Source organism: Lissotriton vulgaris, chromosome 1_1 (assembly GCF_964263255.1).
Source record: "Lissotriton vulgaris chromosome 1_1, aLisVul1.2, whole genome shotgun sequence".
Lineage (NCBI taxonomy): Eukaryota > Metazoa > Chordata > Amphibia > Caudata > Salamandridae > Lissotriton > Lissotriton vulgaris.
Window position 1 is genome coordinate 690,179,412 of NC_141685.1, and position 19,476 is coordinate 690,198,887.

Here is a 19,476-nt window from a genome sequence, read left to right on the forward strand (position 1 = left end):
TTCTTTCTTTCCCTTTTATCATTCAGGGATGTGTGCCTGCCGCTCTGCGCTGCCGTCGATAAAGGGAACAGTGATTGTACTTGGAGCAGGCGACACAGCTTTTGACTGCGCCACTTCCGCCTTACGCTGTGGGGCACGTCGCGTGTTTGTCGTATTCCGAAAAGGATTCACCAATATCCGTGCTGTTCCAGAGGAGGTAACTATCGTCAGACTTGTAAATAAGGATTTGGGGACACATCGTGTGTGGTTGCTCAATTATAACCTGCACACCATTTTAGGAAAGCTTTACTGTTGCCAGGTTTAAACTAGGACACAGGGGAGGCTCTAGGATCATGGTGGCCCTGGTCAGGGAGCGTAGGTAGGGAGCCCCAGAAGAGGGGTCCGGGCGGGGCAGGGCGCGAAGGCCAGTGAAGAAGGGGGGGGGTCATGGTGTTTGGAAGTGGAACAGAGCCGGAGGCCGCCAAATCCCTGCCAGGGGCCACCACGCAAATATGTATCCATCCTCAGAGGATTATTATATTAAGGATATATATTGGCGTGGCGGCCCCTGGGGTTTGGTGGCCCTGTGCAGGTGCACAGCTTGCACATGCCTAAGGCCGCCCCTGTAGGACATGTTGCAGCAGAGAAATGGTTTGGTTACAATTACAATGGAGATTGTGATAAACTGGCGTCAATGATAATTTCCTGCTTTGGAGGAACAATAGAAAAATGTTGTCTTCTAGACGGAGGATACATCTAAGCCAGGGCACAAGTCGGGGGTACACACGGGTACATGTCGTCCACCCTCTGTTTTCACAGGGTGGACGCCGTCCCCCCTGCTAAGAAGTTGGGCCCCACAGAAATATGCTGAACTTGTCCCGGTGTAATTTTCATACACCAGGAAATGGTCAGCAGCGCCTGTACGTTGTCTGCTTTCCATTCCCAGCAGCAACGTCCAGGTGGTGAGGGGGCTTTTTTCATCTCCAGCTGAGCCGAAGATAAAGGCAGAAGTTAAGGGGCCATCAGGCATCCTTTTGTTTGAATATCCTGACTGGAGGCAGTCTGGAACCTCACACTTAAAAGTAAATGCAAGAGAGGGGAAACAAAGGCACACATCTTGTTATCTCTTCACAGATACTTTAGAGATGCATACTTTTGACTTTGTTCCCTCCCTGTATATAAGTGCATGCACTGTAAGAATGTCAGGTGTGTTTGTTTGTCCCAGTATTTACACAAATAATTTAAATAGCCCTATTTTATTTCCTTTATAGCACTACTCATACCAATGCAGAGTGTTACAGCGCTTAACATAACATACACATTATCCTTTCCAAAGAAATCATGTAAGTGGGCAAATCAATGTGCAAGATGTGCTACACGATTCAGTCAGTGTTACAAGGTGTAGGAGCCACATGCCTTTCATAGCTCACTGTGATCTACTAGAAGGATTACAATTCATGAATTCCAGGTAGCAAAAGGATCTCTTTGCTCAAAGCAGTAATCCACTTACCTATCTACATAAAATAAAAATCTGTGATCTGCATGTTACATAATGCGCTTTGATTTGCAGGAGACAACTTTTTTTAAAAAACAAATTTAATTGTATTTTCAGTTGCCAAACGTTATATCATACACATATCAGAGCACTATTGCATAATTATGTGGTTCATTTATGCTCACAACATTGTATAAGATGCACACCATGTGTGTTGCGATATCATAAACAACAAACCCGAAGAAGGTAGCAACAAAATAGAGGTTCAACAATCCCCAATTGCCCTCGTCGAATATAATAAGAAGATTAGACCTGGCGGAAGTCTGAAAGTCAGAAAAGCTCAAACAAACACATTTCTAAGTCCAACCTAAGGACTTGATTTTAATGCCAACCCGACTCCCGTCCAACCGGCTTCATGGCTGAAGCAGGACCGCCTGTCTAGAAGTTGGCCATCCTGCTGCCTTGATTACAATGTGACCACCTTCACAGCAGTTGCAATGTGTAGATTTTTTAATACGGCGTGTGCTGCGGAATGCAGCACACGCTGCAACAGAAAATAAACACTTTGAAAACATCCCTGCACCATCTGGCAGGCTCCATAGAGAGAGGCCAGGGAGGAAGGGGGCCCGCTAAAGGCCCCAAAAGTCACTTTTTCAGAAAAGGCAGATAGTAGTCCCTATAGTAGTGCCTGAGCAGGTACCGCCCTTATTGTAGGATTTACTGACCCTCCGATGCCCGTCGAAAGCACAGGGGACATTTCCTCCACCTGCCGCAAGGTAATGCTGCTGGTGGATCGCAGGGGCAGATGTGGGTGACCCACGAACATCGTAATCAGACTCAAAATCCAAAAACAGGAAGTGGCTTTGTCCTACTTTGAGAAGACAAATTGCCATGGAACCAAAGGTCAGATATTTGAACCAGTTTGATCCCACTGGAGCCATGGAGATTTTGAGATTTCTTTTTCAAATGTTTCTAAGTCCGAACACAGAATGGAACTTAGTCATGTTTTCTGAGCTGCTCAGAGCCTTTACCAGGAGGAAGTTGAAATTCAATACAAATTAGTGCAACTCAATCATGCCTCATTTTACGCTGAAGAAGGGTGGGACAACTGATGCTGCCCCGAAACCACTCGCACAGCACTGTTTAGCCACTGTTGGCTTAATTTAATCCATAGTTCATTTTTTTCATTTTTTACCATTTTTAATCCATATTTTCCAACCTTCAATATTTATTCAAGACTGTGTCTAATTCCAGCTCAATTCCACACACGGGGTTCATTCTGCCATTTTTCTAGGTTTCTAATGTTCAGACAGTGCCCTCCAGGCCTCAGTTCAAAACACGATATATGCAGAAGTTCGTCCACAGCAATGTTTATTAAAATCCAATGCATTTCGGGCACCACATTGCCCTTCGTCAGGGAACACTGCTTAAGACGCTAAAGTCGCCTCACTCTCCTTTCCGTATTTCCATATTTCATTTTACGCTGAGGCACAGGTTCAGAGTATGCGGAGGCTAATGCTAATTAGCTTTCTGGTAGGTCAGGCGGGTAAAGGGTAACTTTCTAAAAGTTACTTTTTCTTAATATTTATTTAACCTCTAACTTCTCCATTGAAGATCCTATTTAATAACTATCAATAATAGTGGTTTATTTATTTTTCTAACTAGTCCCTTTCTGGAGTTAACAGTATTAGTATTTTAATCTGCACTCTGTTTTAATAGATTTGACAACTAGGCCTGCCACAGTGAAATTAGCAATTCAGGTCTTATCACTGTAAGAACCAGGTAATATTAATGTTCTAACTATCTCACATTTTAATACCATGCACCTTGCCTTGTGGACTACAAGGCCTAGATGGTGTGTGTTAGAAATGTAATTCCTGGTTGATTGAGATATGCACTCAGGAACTTGCGCTCACCTTCTGGTAGCTTGACACAGAGCAGTCAGGCTTATCTACAAAGGTAATGTGTAAAGTATTTGGGCAATACACACACACAGTAACACAATGAATCCAACACAAAAAACTCCACTCAGGTTAGAGAAATAGAGAATATATATCTAAGCAAAATAAGACCAAAACAACAAATCCAATAAATTATAGTTGGGATGTGAATTTCGAATAATCCAAAAACAGTGCTTTGAAGTCACTAGCGGTCAAAATGTTACTTGCGGTCGTGAGGAATCATTGAAAATCCAAAGTTCAGGTTGACTGCATTGGAGGGCTGACTGGCCACAGGACCTATGCAGGGCCCTGCTGAGAAAATACCTTGGATGGAGTAAAGCATCAATGCTGAGGGCTCGATACATTGAGCTTTTCCATGTAGTTGGGCCACTGCATCGTTGTTTAACTTCACTGAAGTGAAGGCAATACGCTGTCGAGCAGCGCAGTGCGTTGTTGGCCAGCCACGCATTCTGTGGAACCGCTGTCGTTGGGCAGCTGCTGCAGATGGGTCAAAAGCGATGCATCATGTAGTTAATGCAATGCATCGATTTTTTACGAAACACCTGTAGAACCCACTTCTGAGGCAAGGAGTTTGGAGGTGGAACCTCAGGCAAGAGCAGGATTCACAGAAGGCAGAGTACAGCTGAATAGTATAAACTATTTTGTGTCTCTGAAAGTTCAGAAGAACAGGAGGCAAGACAGAGATCCCTTGGAGATCACTTTGAAGGAAGGCAAATTCCTTTCAGCAGAGTCAGATAGCAGCATACAGCAGGCAGCAGGGAAACAAGTAGAAAAGCAGTCCAGTTAAGTCTTTTTTTTATATATTTTTATTGATTTTTTATAAACACCAACAAAAATCGGCATTGACAGTTTCTTCACAGACATAATTGAATATGGCAAATACATTGGATTTATGGCACGGGTGAGTGAGTCCAAACTAATGCATATCATATACTCATTGGTGATGCTTGGTCATCATCTGTAGGGATAGTCGGCCCAGTTAAGCCTTTTAAGCAGCACATCAGTTCTTCTGACAGAGGTTCATTTCAAGATCCAGAAGTGTTTGATTTTAGGGTGTCAGAGAATCAGTACTTATACCCAAAAGTGTCTTTGATGCAGAGGGTAACTTCAAAAGAAGTTGCTGAAGTACACACAAATTCCTTTCAACCCAATTCTGTCTGCAGGCTAACCCTGGAGGGTAAACCAGTGCTTTGTGTGTGGATGGGCACTACCTACTTAAGTGTAAGGGTCAGCCCCTCCCATTCCTTCCATTCCCAGAATGACCCATCAGAATGCCGATGAATGCAGATGAGTGCTCTGAATGCAGATGAGTCTCACCTTTTTGTGTTTGTGGCTGTCAGGAGTGAATGCACAAAGTGTGGCAGCTGTCACCCAACACAGACTTGTATTGGAGACAGGCTGTCAGGCACAAAGAGCAGTACGTACAGAGAAATGTCCACTTTCTAAAAGTGGAATTCTGAAACAGTAATGTTAAATTCAACTTCAGTAATGAGGATTTATCATTACCATTCCAAACATATCATACAAGACAAAGCTACTCCTCTCTGATCGGAAATTATAGCTTAACCGTATTAAGGAATTCCCATTGCTGGCCTATGAGAGAGGTAGGCCTTACAGTAGTGAAAAACAAAATAGGCTGTTTGTCACTACCAGGACATGCAAAACATAAAGGTACATGTCCTACCTTTTACTTACATAGCAGCCTGCCCTTAGCGTTACTTAGGGTCTACCTTAGGGGTTATTTATATGTTTTTTAAAGGGGAGTTTAAGTTTAGCAAGTAATTTTAAATGCTAAGTCAAAGTGGCAGTAAACTGTGCACACACAGACACTGCAGTGGCAGATCTGAGACAGGTTTGAAAGGTATTTCTGTAGGTGGCACAATTAATGCTGCAGGCCCACTAGTAGCATTTAATTTACAGACCCTGAGTATATAGTATACCAATTTACTAGGGATTTACAAGTAAATCAAATATGTCAATCAGGTGTAAACCAAATATACCATGTTTAGAGGAGAGATCATAGGAACTTGAGCAATGGTCAGCCGTGGTAAAGTGCTCAGACTCCTAAATCCAACAAAAAAAGGTCAGAAAAAAGGGAGGAAGAAAGCAAAAAGTGTGGAGTGTCCTTTCAGAGAGGGCTATTTTCCAATTTAAAAAAAGGAGGTCTGTATCTGTCAAAAAGTGTTATTTTGACTAGTCACAATGCATGTTTCACACTTCAGCAGTCAGGCATCACATGGCAGGCGTGTAGTCATGCTTGCACTGCCATTGTACTGGATGGCACAATAGATTCTGTAGTCCAGAAGTGTCTTCAATATGCTAGGGGTTTATAAGCAAGGTAAATGTGCCAATTCAAAATGAGCTTATTTAACCCCTTCGCTGCTGATGACGAGCTCAGCTCGTCATCAGCCACGGTGGTCGTGTGCGGATGACGAGCTGAGCTCGTCATGTAACGCAGCTTTTTTAAAAATTGCCGCACACAGCGGGAAAAGCCACCGCAGCGATGCGGTTAACCATGTTTAAAGCAGGGACTGAGGCACCGTCCTCCTGGTTAGAAGCAGCAAAGTGCAAAGAGTTCTAAAACCAGCATAAATAGAGTCCAGTGAAAGGCAACATAAAACTAGGTTGACAACACATGAAGGGCTTATTTCTTACAACTGACAGTTGTAATGATTCTCCTAAAGAGGAAAAGTATCACTACTCTTGCTAAGTATCTTTCAAAGCTTATTTTGAACTGAAAAATAGTGTATTAGCTTCAAGAAAGTGATACTACACTACAAGTTGCTATTTCTTGCTCTTCTACTGGATGTAGACATACCTTACCTAATAACGGTGACTAAACCTTTTCAGCGCTAGCTCCTGACAAGATTCTGTTTCAACTTGATCCACCTGGTGTTGGGTGATTTCCAGGGCTGGTGTAAGCCAGAGGAGGTTGAAACCTGCCATTGCGATAATTTTTATGTACAGAACACTCTACATTTTATGATGTTTTGTGATTATTACAATGTTATTAGAAGGAAGTTCATAATGCCATTATTGAGGGGTAAGGGTTTCATACATGTAAGACCGGTCTTACTCTATCTCCAAATGCTGAGTAACCCCAGGGATACTTTTAATGTTGGTTGTTTTCTTGTTGCTGCTGTCCGTTTGAGGAAAAAAAGATGTCCTGGTCTAGACTGTGTGTAAATCGCAACAGTAATGTTTTATGAATTAGTAACTTGGGTATTCGCCTTTTTAAAATTGTTGTAGAATTATTATACCTCAAGATGACCCAAATATTTTTAAAGGATGTGTTGTTGTCTCAGTATTTGTCTTTTTGTACTTTTATGATTTTAACAAAAATCGAATAAAGTGGATTGGTTGATTGGCTGTAGACATACAAAGATCCTGCTGGGGTGCCCTTGATTATTCTTTCCGTTGATGACAGCATGTGCCAATCTGTATATCATTAGCAATATTTGTAGCATTGTGAGCTGTCCACGTCTGCACTCAATCAAATGTAGACAACTCAGGGTGCCACTAATATTAGTTTGAAGGTTAAAAGTTGTCAAGATGAAGCTTGTACATTTAGCACATTCCGCGAAAAAAGGGCCGCCATTCAGATCAGATTTGAGTTGAACCAACTTTGAAGCAAGATGGATCTAGTAGGAGAGATAAGGAGAATCTCCATTTTGAGAATGTTCATTTTAGGATGATGGTGAGCCAATATGGGTACAATAGAGAGTTTGTCCCATGAATTATACATTAAAGGAGGGTATTTATGAATGGAACTGAGTTTTTTTGGTTGTGTGGCAGAAATCAATAGCAAAATTATTTTCTGACATAAATACAATTGCAAGATATCTTCACAAAAAGATACCTCCCAAATGGGTGTAGGCTTTATTTTACGTGCTCCAATGTAGTGATATTTCTCTAATCACTAATTAGGACTATGTGCCACTTGGGCAATAATGCTCCAGTTCTACAAGGTTGGAATGTCATCTGGTCATAAGGTGTAGATGTTGTAATCTCTTTCTACCAGCTCCAAGCTAAGGGCCTAGATAACAATGGAGAAACGTTATAGACATTTGAAAAAAAGGGTAGCCCACTTCAAGAGGTGGGAGGGCTGTGTGTTCAGAGACACAGTTTGATGAATGAAGGACCAGTCTTTGTTTCCATGTTTTTTACAGGTAGTTCATTAGTGCTTAATTTGAGCCAGTGGCTACTGGTGCTGTGCACCGGCATTTAATTGTCAGAACTGGCTCTAGTGACTGTCCAACACATGGTGGCGCTTTATTTTAAGTTTGAGATGTGCACAACAAGTGTATTTAATAGATCAAAATACATAAGAATAGTCTCAATTGTATCACTTGTAGGAGTACAATTGTTTCTAGTTGTGTTGGTACCTTCATTGGTATCGCTGGCATGGACAATGAGATGTGCAGTCTGCTGTGGCCTCTCATGAAGGGCTTTTTTTATAAATTAAGCACTGGAGTTCAAGCATGCAAAGGAGGCAGTGTTTTCTGTTTTAGTATTTCTGCACTGTGGTGGGGTCATTGAGGACTCCAGCACTAAGTAGGTCCATACAACTTTTTATAGTCAGGCTCTATAGCTGTGCAACCACAGCTTTTGTTGCTATGTTGAATTAAATATCATCCAAAACGAATTTGCTATTCTAGCATTTTCAAAAAAAGTTATATTTTTAATGTTCAGAATTCCAATGCTCCTATTGAGTTTTTCACAACACCAAACATTTGTAGTAACAGAAGGGAGTACACCATGAAAGAACAGGCCACAAGTCATGTAGTGGATATGGTGGCATTTACTGAGAAAAATACACGTGCTCATAAAACTTAAACAATACATATGATATCAAAGCTGAATAATTAATTGCTCCAGTCAAGTTATGATGGTAAATTATTTCCATGTGTCTAACAGCACTGTAACTGCAGTGAATGGACTACATATAAGCATTGTTTAAAAATAATGTTAGGAATTGGGTTGCTGATTGACTGCAGTACGAGCCCTGGCCAAGCAGCAACCACAATCTAAGTCAGGGTAAGGTGCAAGCAAACTCCACATTAACCTGTGCTCACCCTGTACTAGCTTGGCACAGAGCAGTCAGGCCTAACTGGGAGGCAATGTATGGAGTATTTGTGCAACACTTTAAAAGAGTAAAAACAGTATAAAAAACACACAAAAAGATTCCACACCAGATTAGAAACATAGAGTGGATTGTAATAAATAAAACAAGAACAAAACAACAAAAGCAAATCAGGCAAACTAAATATATTGAATTTTAAAGTTTTACGGTAAAATTGCACCAAAAAACACACATCGCTCTCAAATGATATCTGGTCACGCCGGACTGGTACAAAGTCAAAAGTTCAGGCCGATCACAATGGAGCATGGGACAACTACAGGGATCAGGTTAGGCCTGCTGAACAAAGTACCTTAAACCCTGGTTGCAGAGCGTTGCGTGGATCCTAGGCGAAGAAGTGTCACTCAGTCGAAGCAATGCATTGCTTCTGAGATGCGGCGAGGCTGCAGTGGGTGGTCCACTTGCATCGTTGTTGTAGATTCTGTTGACGGAGTTTGCAATGAGAAGCCCAGGAATCAAGGATGCGTCATGCAGTTGGGGTAAACTGTCAGTTACAATGAGCAGATAAGCTGCAATGCAGAGTTTTGGTGGTGTCATCGAGCTGCGGTCGATTAGAGATTTGAGAACTTGAGTAGGAGATGCACCTGCTGTCAGCGATGCCTCAGTTCTGAAGATGCGAGGGTGATGCAGGCCTTCTGCAAAGTTCCCACAACATGTAACCACAGTGATGCTACAGTTCTGCTCAAGGATGAACTCCTCAGGTAAGGAGATGCATTGGGTCAGCTAGAGGATGTGCTGCTCAGCAGACAAGGTACGTTGATCTGCGGGTAAGCACCTTAGATCCACGTCCAAGGTTCCAGGACTGGGGTGGCACTACTTGGCAGAGTGGACCCACAGATGGCAGAGTCCAGCTGTAGATGTAAGGTTGTTGGAAGCCTGTTATATACCTTAGGATTCGGATCAGGCCAGCTCACTATTCTTTGGAGTCACTGTAGGTTGTGGGTTCAAGAGATGTAGATCAAGTCTGTTAGAAATTGGATTTCTGGTTGACTAGGGCAAGCACCTCAGCCAGACAGAAACCACCACACTAGTCAGGGCAAGGGAGTTACACACCGAAGATAATCCTTGCTCACCCCCTTGGTAGCTTGGCACGAGCAGTCAGGCTTATCCCAGAAGCAATGTGTAAAGCGTTTGCGCAACACACTAAGCACACTACAGAAGAAACTCCACACAATGTTATATAAAATAGCCTTTTTAGTATCCAAAACACATTAGAATCATAATCACACATATACACTGTGCCAACTGGCACCCGTTAATAATTTACAGGGGATTATATACATGATCAGGCCACGGTTTTATGGCCCTTCCAAGAGTCAAACTGGCATCAAAAGGTGGCCGAGCATTCTCAGTCCTAATTCACTGAATCTGGAATGAAATATCAGAGAACCTTCGGAAGGACTGTGCCCTCCTTTCCTTTAGGAAAGGTCTTAAGACTTATATGTTTAGGGAAGACTTGGCTACAGTATTATTCTGCATGGTTCTGGGACTCCTGTGGCTCTCTGAGTTTTCTCTACAAAAGCTAAGAGACATGCTAGTGATTACGCACTATATAAGTTATAATTAACATTAACATTAACAATCAGGCCACAGTTAGAATTATTAGAAATCACAAGTAGCAAAAATAACACAACCAGTAACTACAGGTGCAATACTGTACTTAGCATTATCAACTGCAACATAAACACATTATGTCTGCATCACTATGGGCCAAAATCATCATAGCATGACATTTGCATTAGGCATCACCACATTAGGTGATAACATTAGGCATAAAACGCTTTATGCCCAAACCTCACATTACTGAAGTGCAACACAGTAACACTCCCCAGGTGCATACATCACCTTTGCCATAACTTAATTTTGCCTTCCTTTAGGGCCTTGTGCTATCCCGGTGCTTACAGGTTTTCAAACTGACCCCAGGTCAACTGGCCTTCCTCTGGGCCTCAAATGTCCTATGTCCAAAATGTCAGGGTGTAACTGGGGCCTTTCACTGGCCCCTTGGCTGCCAATGCAGCAAACACCAATATGCGCAATGCCCTAGGAGAGTTGGATGTGTCTCACCCCTTCCTTATCACCTTTAAGAACTGTCCCCCATGTTGCAGCTGCCCGCGCTCTTGCGGTGCAGCTGAGAGAATTACCTTTGGCACTGTTGTGCTTCCTGAGTCCCCCACTGGGACTCTAAAACAATATTGCCCCACGTGGCAGCTGCCCTCCAACGGGTGGGTCAGCTGTGAAGAAATCGGCACAGGCACCATGGTACATCAGGGAGTTTCAACACTGCTCCGCTCTGCCCCCACTCACCGGGATGGATCGCTGCTGGTTCCAGGCACCGACAATGTGCATCGGGAGGTCCTGCTCACTGGACCACTCCTTTTAGCTGATTCCAACACTTGACAGGCCGCTTGGCAGGCACTGCTTACAAGACCTTTCCTCACCTTGCCCAGCCTTCCTCTTGGGACCGGCAACCTCTGGGGACTCGTTTCTCCTCCTCCGAGGTGGGGGGGAAGGTGGAAATGGAACCCGCGAGGCTCTGTCACTCAGCAGGCCCCTCCCATAATCAGGCATGGGGTGCCTGACTTCTGTTACACCGATCACGGCAGTTCCTTGGTGCATTAGCAATGCGAGGTAGGCTCCCGCTCCAACATGCACACAAGTGCGGAGTGGGCTCCCGCTATGTTTTATTAGAGGCACAAATGCGGGGTAGGCTCCCAATGGACAAATGAAGGCACCAGCATGCGGGGTGGGCTCCCGCTGGACAAATGAAGGCAGCAGCATGTGGGGTGAGATCCCGCTTCCTCTGCAGCAGCAGAGGGGAATCTCTACACCGGGATTCCCTCCAAATCCTTCGCAGCCCAAGGCTGCATGGCACCAGTGCTCCTCCTGTCCTAGAACAAGGACACAGCGCTCACAAGACATTTAGGCAAAGTTTCAGGGACACAAAGCTGGGCCCGGGAAGGCCAGCTCACAGGGCCCTCCTGCAGGGAGGCAGTCCCTTGTGGTGGTAACTCCTGGAGCCCAGCAGTAGCAAGTCCCCAAGAGCACAAGAAAGCACAAACACATGGGGTCACAGCTCCAGTATATATCCAGCATTTTCCGTTGTCTGCATTGGCATAGGGCTTGGGGGAACCAGCCTCAACTGTTTCTGGGGGTTATTGGAGCACTTTATTTACAGGGCTCCTCTTCCTCTTTGTCAGGTGGGGGCTTGATCATCAGACACACCACAGAGGGTGGAGCCAGCATTCACCTAGACAGGCACAGACCTATTCAGGGTCAGGGGACTACTCCTCCTACTACTCCAAATGCAGATCTCCTATTCAGCCTAGCGCTGACTCACCTGCCTGGAGCCACACACACCTCCCCAGCCTGTCACTCCAGAGCCAGACATGCAATACACATCAGGCAGGCAGAGACATAGCACACAGAAATGCCAACTTCTAAAATTAGCATTTCTAAAATAGTGATAATAAATCTGCGCACACCATTGGGCAGCATTTATTATTACTTTTCCGACCATACCAAATTTGACCACGCTGCTCCTCTCATATCAGGAATTACCACTGAAACACTTATCAGGAAATCCCCAATACATTCCTATGAGAGGGCAGTCTCACAGCAGTGAGAAACCAAGATGGCTGTTTGTCACTACCAGGACATGTCACACACCTAAGGTACGGTACATGTCCTACCATTTACCTACCATGCACCCTGCCCATCGGGCTAGCTAGTGCCTACTTTAGGGGTGACGGACATGCAGTAAAAGGGGGGTCACAGATGTGGCACACACTTTAGGTATCACGTCACAGCAGCAGTAACACTGCGCGCACAGGCCCTGCAATGGCAGAGGTCTGAGACAGGTTTCAAAGGCTACTTTGGTAGGTGGCACAATCAGCGCTGCAAGCCCACCAGTAGCATTTAATTTACCTGTCCCAGTTAGCTGAGATACCACTTTGCAAGGCTCTGACAGGTAAATTAAATATGCCAATCAGGTGTAGACCAATCTTACCATGTTTACCAAAGGGAGCACACACACTTTACACTGAACAGCAGTGCTAAAGTGCCCAGTGTCTTAAAACCACCAACACCATGTCAGGAAAAAGGCTGGGAGGAAGGCAAAAAGTTCAGGGAAGATCCTGCAAAAAGCGCCAAGTCCAACAAAGTCCTTATTACTTAATCAAGGAGGGCGGAAGAAAGCAGGTCACCACAGCAAAGCAGGAGGCCAGCAGAGTAGCATTCCAGGGGATTGGCACTCCTTTCAGCAGCACAGCAGTTCATACTGAGGTCCAGAAGTGTACTCAAGTGGTGGTGCCTGAGGTCCTTCTTCTATCCACGTTGTGCCTTTGAACTGAGGGAGAAACATCTAGATGTATGCACTTGAAGTGCACAGATGGCCTGCCAGCCCTGGCTCCAGACTAACTCAAGGGGTAGGCAGCCCTTTGTGTGGGGACAGGACACAGCCTATTTAGGTGTAAGTGTCGCTCCGTCAAGCTGCTCCCTCCCATCCTGTCAGGATAGCCCACTCAGTCACACCTAAGCACCCATTGCTTGTGGCTGCCTAGGTGAATACACAAAAGCCCAAATAAACCAAGTTACATGATCAGAGTCAAGCCGCAGGAACCAAATGGATAAGGAAAAAAATGCCACATTTCTAAAAGTGACGTTTTCAGAATTGTAATTGAAAATCTAACTTCACTACAAGTTACAATTTTTAAATTAGGATTTCAGAGACACCAAATGTGAACCAGTTATATCTTCCTATTTTCAAATGATGCTTATAAAATGTAATAAGGTTATTCCCATGTTATCCTACGGGAGATATAGGCCTTGTAGTAGAGAAAAATGAATATAAGAGTTTTTCTTTACCAGTGTAGTAAGCACACCTCAGCTAGGCCTACTTAGTGCAAGGATTCGCCCTTCTCTGCACAGAGTCGTCAGACCTTAGGAAGAAGTTGGCAATGAAACTGGAAAATACAAACTCCAGACTCCAGGCGCGGTGAACAAGAAGGTAGGACTAAGCACATGACGTGCACATGGCAATATATGGCATATAAAATGGCCGCTGCAAATACAAGATGGAGTCAGCACATTTGTTACAATAGTGGTCAAAACGAAGCTGTCTTCTGCTAATGCTTAATCTAATCGCTGCTGATTTACAACAGACGACCCTTTCAGCATTAGCTGAAGACATTCGACTTCCTAGGAAAGGCCAGATATTCATCTCTTATATCAATGGCCATCATACTAGCTATTTCCTTTTTCAGATCATTCTGCATTTTGACTTCTGTATTATTATTTTTAGTTGGTATACAAGCATTGACACACATAGAACAAATCATTGGGCTGCATTGAATACAGACACAACAGGTGAAAATTATTGCAGTTATTATACATAGGACTGTTAATACTTTCCAGCCCCAGGCAGAAATCAAAGTCCAAAGCCACCCCATAAAAGTCCATGGACCATTTTCTGTGTGACGGTCTGCAGCGATTTTATGAAGTTTATTAATCGCTTTATACACTGATGGAGTATGGTCAGGGATAAACATGCAGCAGCTACTACCTATAACATGGCATGCACCACCTCTATCTGCTAAAATTACGTCCAGGACCATTCGATTCAGCAAAGCTACAATTCTTGCAATCTGCAATCCTTCAGTGATATTTCCCAAAGCTGCAGCTGCAGCTGTTTGATCGGTAACAGCTTCCACTACTCTAGTCAATCGTCGCACTTTTCTGCTATTTAATGCAGCACCTACAAAAAAAGAACAAAAAAAGAACAATCCTAAATTGAAATCTATATATTGTTGTAGGCTAGTGTCAGTCTGATCAACATTATCAGTAGTCAACGTCCTTTAGTACCTATTCACAGTAATATTATTGAACAATTTAAGATTTTGGTGATACAGTGGAGGTGCTAGAAGCACAGGGGGAAACAGAAAAGAAACGTAGCAGATACCAGTCCATCTGGCTGGCAATCGATAATATCCACGATTTACACACTCAAAATAGGTGTTGTGTGAAGCTAAAAAAGTACTATTATTTAGAGCATCTTTATTCAATACAGTGATACAATCACTGACTCCCACAGGAATATGTCCAATGCTCTGTACACATAGTTTTGCTTGCGTGTGGGTAACAGAAATGACAAAATGTTCATCATTAGATGAGTCTCTTGTGTTGGTGAAGATATATGGCGTTGAAATATTGTCCGGTCGGTATTCCTCCCACTCCCATTTAGTTCCATTCACTTGGGGATACCCATCTTTGTCCTGATGGCACTCTTCATTTAACCGGAAAAGCAGTCTGCCCACTGTAGGCTTCCTAGTCGCAAAGAGCAAAGTATACCAGGCTTGACAGGAGACATTATGCGAAAAAGGGAGAGGTATAAATGGTGTACCTCCTTTCTTTTGATGTGCAGGCATCATCCCACAAATCCAACAGTGTGTAGTGTTAGTAGCGATGTGGGTGTGATGCAGCATTTGAATGAAGGTGTTATTAAGATGAGATTGTCAATGTTTCAATTCTTGATATAGGAGCGTAAAGAAATAATGCTCCTCTGGTGTAGGCGTAGTAACAACAAACAACTCACGAGCAGGAGTTGTCTCCTCAACAGACCATGTTATTGTTGCCACAATCATCAAGGCAACAACGAACCCTATAACACAAAAAATCTTCTTCTTCTTCTCCATTCTTAGTCACAATACAAAACAAATCTTCCTGAAACTTAAGTAGTTGTCAGAGCTCTTACCCCTGGGTAGCCGTTGATTTCTTCACCACGGGCCAAGACGGGTGTCACTACTCTAATGCAGGGCTGATACCCCCCTTGCCACATCGGCTCTCCGTTTCACTGACCCAGAGAATGCTCAGACAACTTTCATAATGCTGCAGATTTCTCTCTCGGCCTCAAATTATATCTTGTTGCTCCAGGGACTGTTTGGTCCGGGAAGAACTCCTCAGATCCGTCAGGCATCACAGCACGACCTCTCTCTGCAGTCAGAACCTCTTGGTGGTCGGTAAATACAGCAGGCTCCACCAAAGTCTGGAGTACTCTGCGACAATGGGTACCGTGGACCCAATTCTTCCGATTTGTGACTCGAATCGATTTCAGAAGGACGAAGTCGCCAGGTCGGAGGTTATGGCCCTCTCCTGTGGATCTGTAAGGAAGTGCTTCTTGAACCTGTTGATGAATAGAAACCAAGTTATCAGTTAATTGTGCCAAATAGTCATTCATTAAGACACAAGGTACATCATACACAGAACTTGGTTTAGGAAATCCCCAGATATTCATCGGTCTGCCGAAATGGATATCATAAGGCGTGAGAGCCGTTCGAGAATGAGGCACTGATCTGATTGACAACGATGCCAGTGGTAACGCATCTGGCCAAGTCAGGGAAGGAGAAGCCTGTATTTTAGCTAATTTCAGTTTCAGAGTCGCATTGTATCTCTCCACCAATCCTGCTGATTGTGGGTGGAATACTGCATGAAACTTCTGTTTGATCCCTAATCCTTTCAGGACATTCTTTATAACGTCCCCTACAAAATGAGGTCCGTTGTCGCTCCACAAAAATCTACAAACACCATAGCGAGGAAAGAATTCCTTCAAAAGCACCTTTGCCTTAGTAATTGCAGTATTGTCCTTGGTGGGGTACGCCTCAATCCATTTACTGAAGGCACACACCACCAACAAGACATACCTCAAATTATTACAGCTGGATATAATCCATCTGTAAAACCTCAAAAGGTGCAGTCGGTGTAGCAAATCCTCCTGCTGGAGTTTGCGTCCCTTTTCCAGGATTAAATCGTAAGCAAATCATACAGGACTGTACTACTCTCTTAGCTGAGCTAACAATTTCTGAATGTTCCCAAACTTGTGTAAGCAATTTCCCTATTGCTGAAGCTCCAACATGTGCTAGCCCATGTGCCATCTGAACCATAGGTTGTACAAAAGCTATAGGCAGCTTCCATTTATCCATCTGTTTGTTTCGCCAACAACCTTCATCATCCAACTCTCCATCTATGGACCATTGCTCTCGTTCTTTGTCAGAAGCGGTCCTCTGTATCTCTAATACTTCTTTCCTGGCATCGTGCCACCGCTCAGCTTGTGATTTCACTACATACATAGAAGTAGTATCAGGCTGCATCGCAGTCTCACGTGCCACTCGATCTACAAAGGCATTTCCTTGTCCCACCTTATCAGTCACTTTCTTATGTGCACTACATTTTACTATAGCTATTTTCTTTGGATATGTTAATGCAGTCAAAAGATTATCAATCAATCAATCAAAGCATTTATATAGTGCACTACTCACCCGGAGGGTCTCAAGGGGCTAGGGGAGGGGGGGTCCGCTACTGATCGAACAGCCAGGTCTTGAGCTGCTTCCTGAAGGCAAGGTGGTCCTGGGTCAGGCGGAGGTTGGTCGGGAGGGAGTTCCAGGTCTTGGCGGCCAGGTAGGAGAAGGACCTTCCTCCTGCGGTGGCTCTTCGGATGCGGGGGACGGCGGCGAGGGCGTGGCCGGTCGATCGAAGCTGGCGTGTGGGAGCGTAGAAGTTGAGGCGACTGTTGAGGTATCCTGGGCCTTGGTTGTTTAGGGCTTTGTGTGCGTGGGTGAGGAGACGGAAGGTGATTCTCTTGTTGACCGGGAGCCAGTGCAGATCTCTCAGGTGTCCGGAGATGTGGCTGCGACGGGGGATGTCCAGGATGAGTCGTGCTGAGGCGTTCTGAATCCGCAGGAGTCTCTTCTGGAGTTTGGCGGTGGTTCTGGCGTAGAGGGAGTTGCCGTAGTCCAGACGGCTGGTGACGAGGGCCTGGGTGACCGTCTTCCTGGTCTCGGTGGGGATCCACTGGAAGATCTTACGTAGCATGCGCAGGATGTTGAAGCACGACAAGGAGACGGCATTGACTTGTCTGGTCATGAAGAGGGAAGAGTCCAGGATGAACCCCAGGTTGCGTGTGTGGTCTGTCGGTTTGGGTGCGCTGCCCAGGGCGGGGGGCCACCAGGAGTCGTCCCAGGTGGAGGGTGAAGATCCCAGGATGAGGACTTCCGTCTTATCCGAGTTCAGTTTCAGGCGGCTGTTCGTCATCCACTTGGCTACGTCTGTCATCCCTTCGTGTAGGTTGGCTCTGGCGGTGGCGGGGTCGTTGGTGAGGGAGAGGATCAGCTGGGTGTCGTCGGCGTAGGAGATGATGTTGAGGTTGTGTTGGCGTGCAATGGCTGCGAGGGGGCTCATGTAGACGTTGAAGAGGGTTGGGCTGAGCGAGGAGCCTTGAGGAACGCCGCAGATTACTTCGGTGGCTTCTGATCTGAACGGGGGGAGGCGGACTCTCTGTGTCCTTCCGTGCATTATCTGCATCCCGTGTGATGTCAAAAAGCCTCTTTCCTTCCACAGCCGGCCAAAATCATGGGCCACTCCAAAAGCATAGCGGCTAGCTGTATAAATATTCACACACAATCCTGTATTAAGCTCACATGCTCATGTCAAAGCTATCAGTTCTGCTGCTTGAGCTGACTTCTGTGATATACGAGCTGTCTCTACTATAGTGTGAAGCGTAGTAATTGCAAACCGGTAAAAGGGAAGTTGAAACGCTTGCCTGTGTGACCCTTTTCGCTGAGCACTGAGACGCCGTGGGAGTCTGCCTGTCCCCTTTGCCTTTGCCAACAGCTGCTCGCCGCTCCCGCTGCGCGGGAGCCACTTCGCTTCGTGGGAGGATCCATCAACCCACCAACGCTGTTTGCTCCTGTCTGGTTGCCGTGCCTGCTGAGTGAGCGGAACACCTGTGGAGGCTGCAGGGGTAGCGCGGCAGGGACTCACTATCCCAGGAGTCCCTGCTTGACCACGTAACATCCGGTCAGCGCCCCCCTGCGTGCCCCACCCACCACCGCCCATCCTATGACATCAGGAGAGAGCCCGTCTTGCGGGACGCAAGCGGGACGCCGGGCTAAGCCCGGGCAAAGGGCGGGCCGTCTGTGGCCGTCCGGGGCCAGCAGGGGCCAGGACGGGCCACCCCACTAACAAGCCAGGTAAATTATTGTCTTGCTGTTGTGGATTTCAGAACGTTTCTTCACATTCCACATGTCTGCATACTCCCCGATGTCTACTCATTCAGGTAGAAGTTCTAGACGAGGGGGTAACTCAACGATATGCACCATGGATAACTTTATAACCCGCGCAGTATCTGTTGTAGAAAAGGAAATCATCTTAGCAGAACGTAGACTATCACGTGAATATCTGGCGCATAAACGTTCCTCCTTAGGAACATTGGTACAGGCTAAATCCCCAGTGAATACTACTCCAGTTGAACCTTTAATTACTGTAACAACTGGTCATCTGCAACCCTGTGCTGTCGATATAAGGCAAGATAATGGCCCTTTTGAAATTGTCCCTGACCCTGTAACTACAAACAGAATTTTGGGTGATATTGACACAAATATTTGTTCTGACAACACAACAGTTGATCCGCCGGTACTACCTGCAATATTGGTACATGGAACACCTGCGGGGCTAGTCTTAACACCTCCGCTGCCAAAAGTAAATCGAGTCGCTGCAAAAAGGAAGAGAGTGGTTACCCCGAGAAAAGCTTATAGATTAAAAACCCTCAAGAGAATTCGAAGGAACTATATGAATGGGGGTGCGCACTGCAAATCTCTAGAGCCAGGAACTATGAACATTGGGCCAGAAATTAGCGATCTACAAGAGGGGGATTACCGAAACGCTATACCCCGCCCAGTGTTGGATACTGAACTAACCAACTGTCCAAAAGATCCACTGGTAGTGAATCCGTTGCTTGACCAGATCCAATTGCTCATGACATCCTTGCTCTTACCAGTAACTGAAAGATTAAAAGGGCTAACGGAGCGCTTAGATAAATTTGAGCAAACCTCACTGGATAATTTTTTTGCCCT

General features: G+C 45.1%; 1 protein-coding gene across 1 annotated transcript in view; it reads left to right on the forward strand.

Moving 5' to 3' along the window:
• The window catches only part of DPYD (dihydropyrimidine dehydrogenase), a 3,292,815-nt gene that overhangs the window by 1,788,118 nt on the left and 1,485,221 nt on the right, over positions 1–19,476 (forward strand). Inside the window, exon 10 of the mRNA XM_086954704.1 lies at positions 27–196. Coding sequence (XP_086810830.1) covers positions 27–196 — 170 coding nt within the window. The remainder of the gene's footprint in view (positions 1–26; positions 197–19,476) is intronic.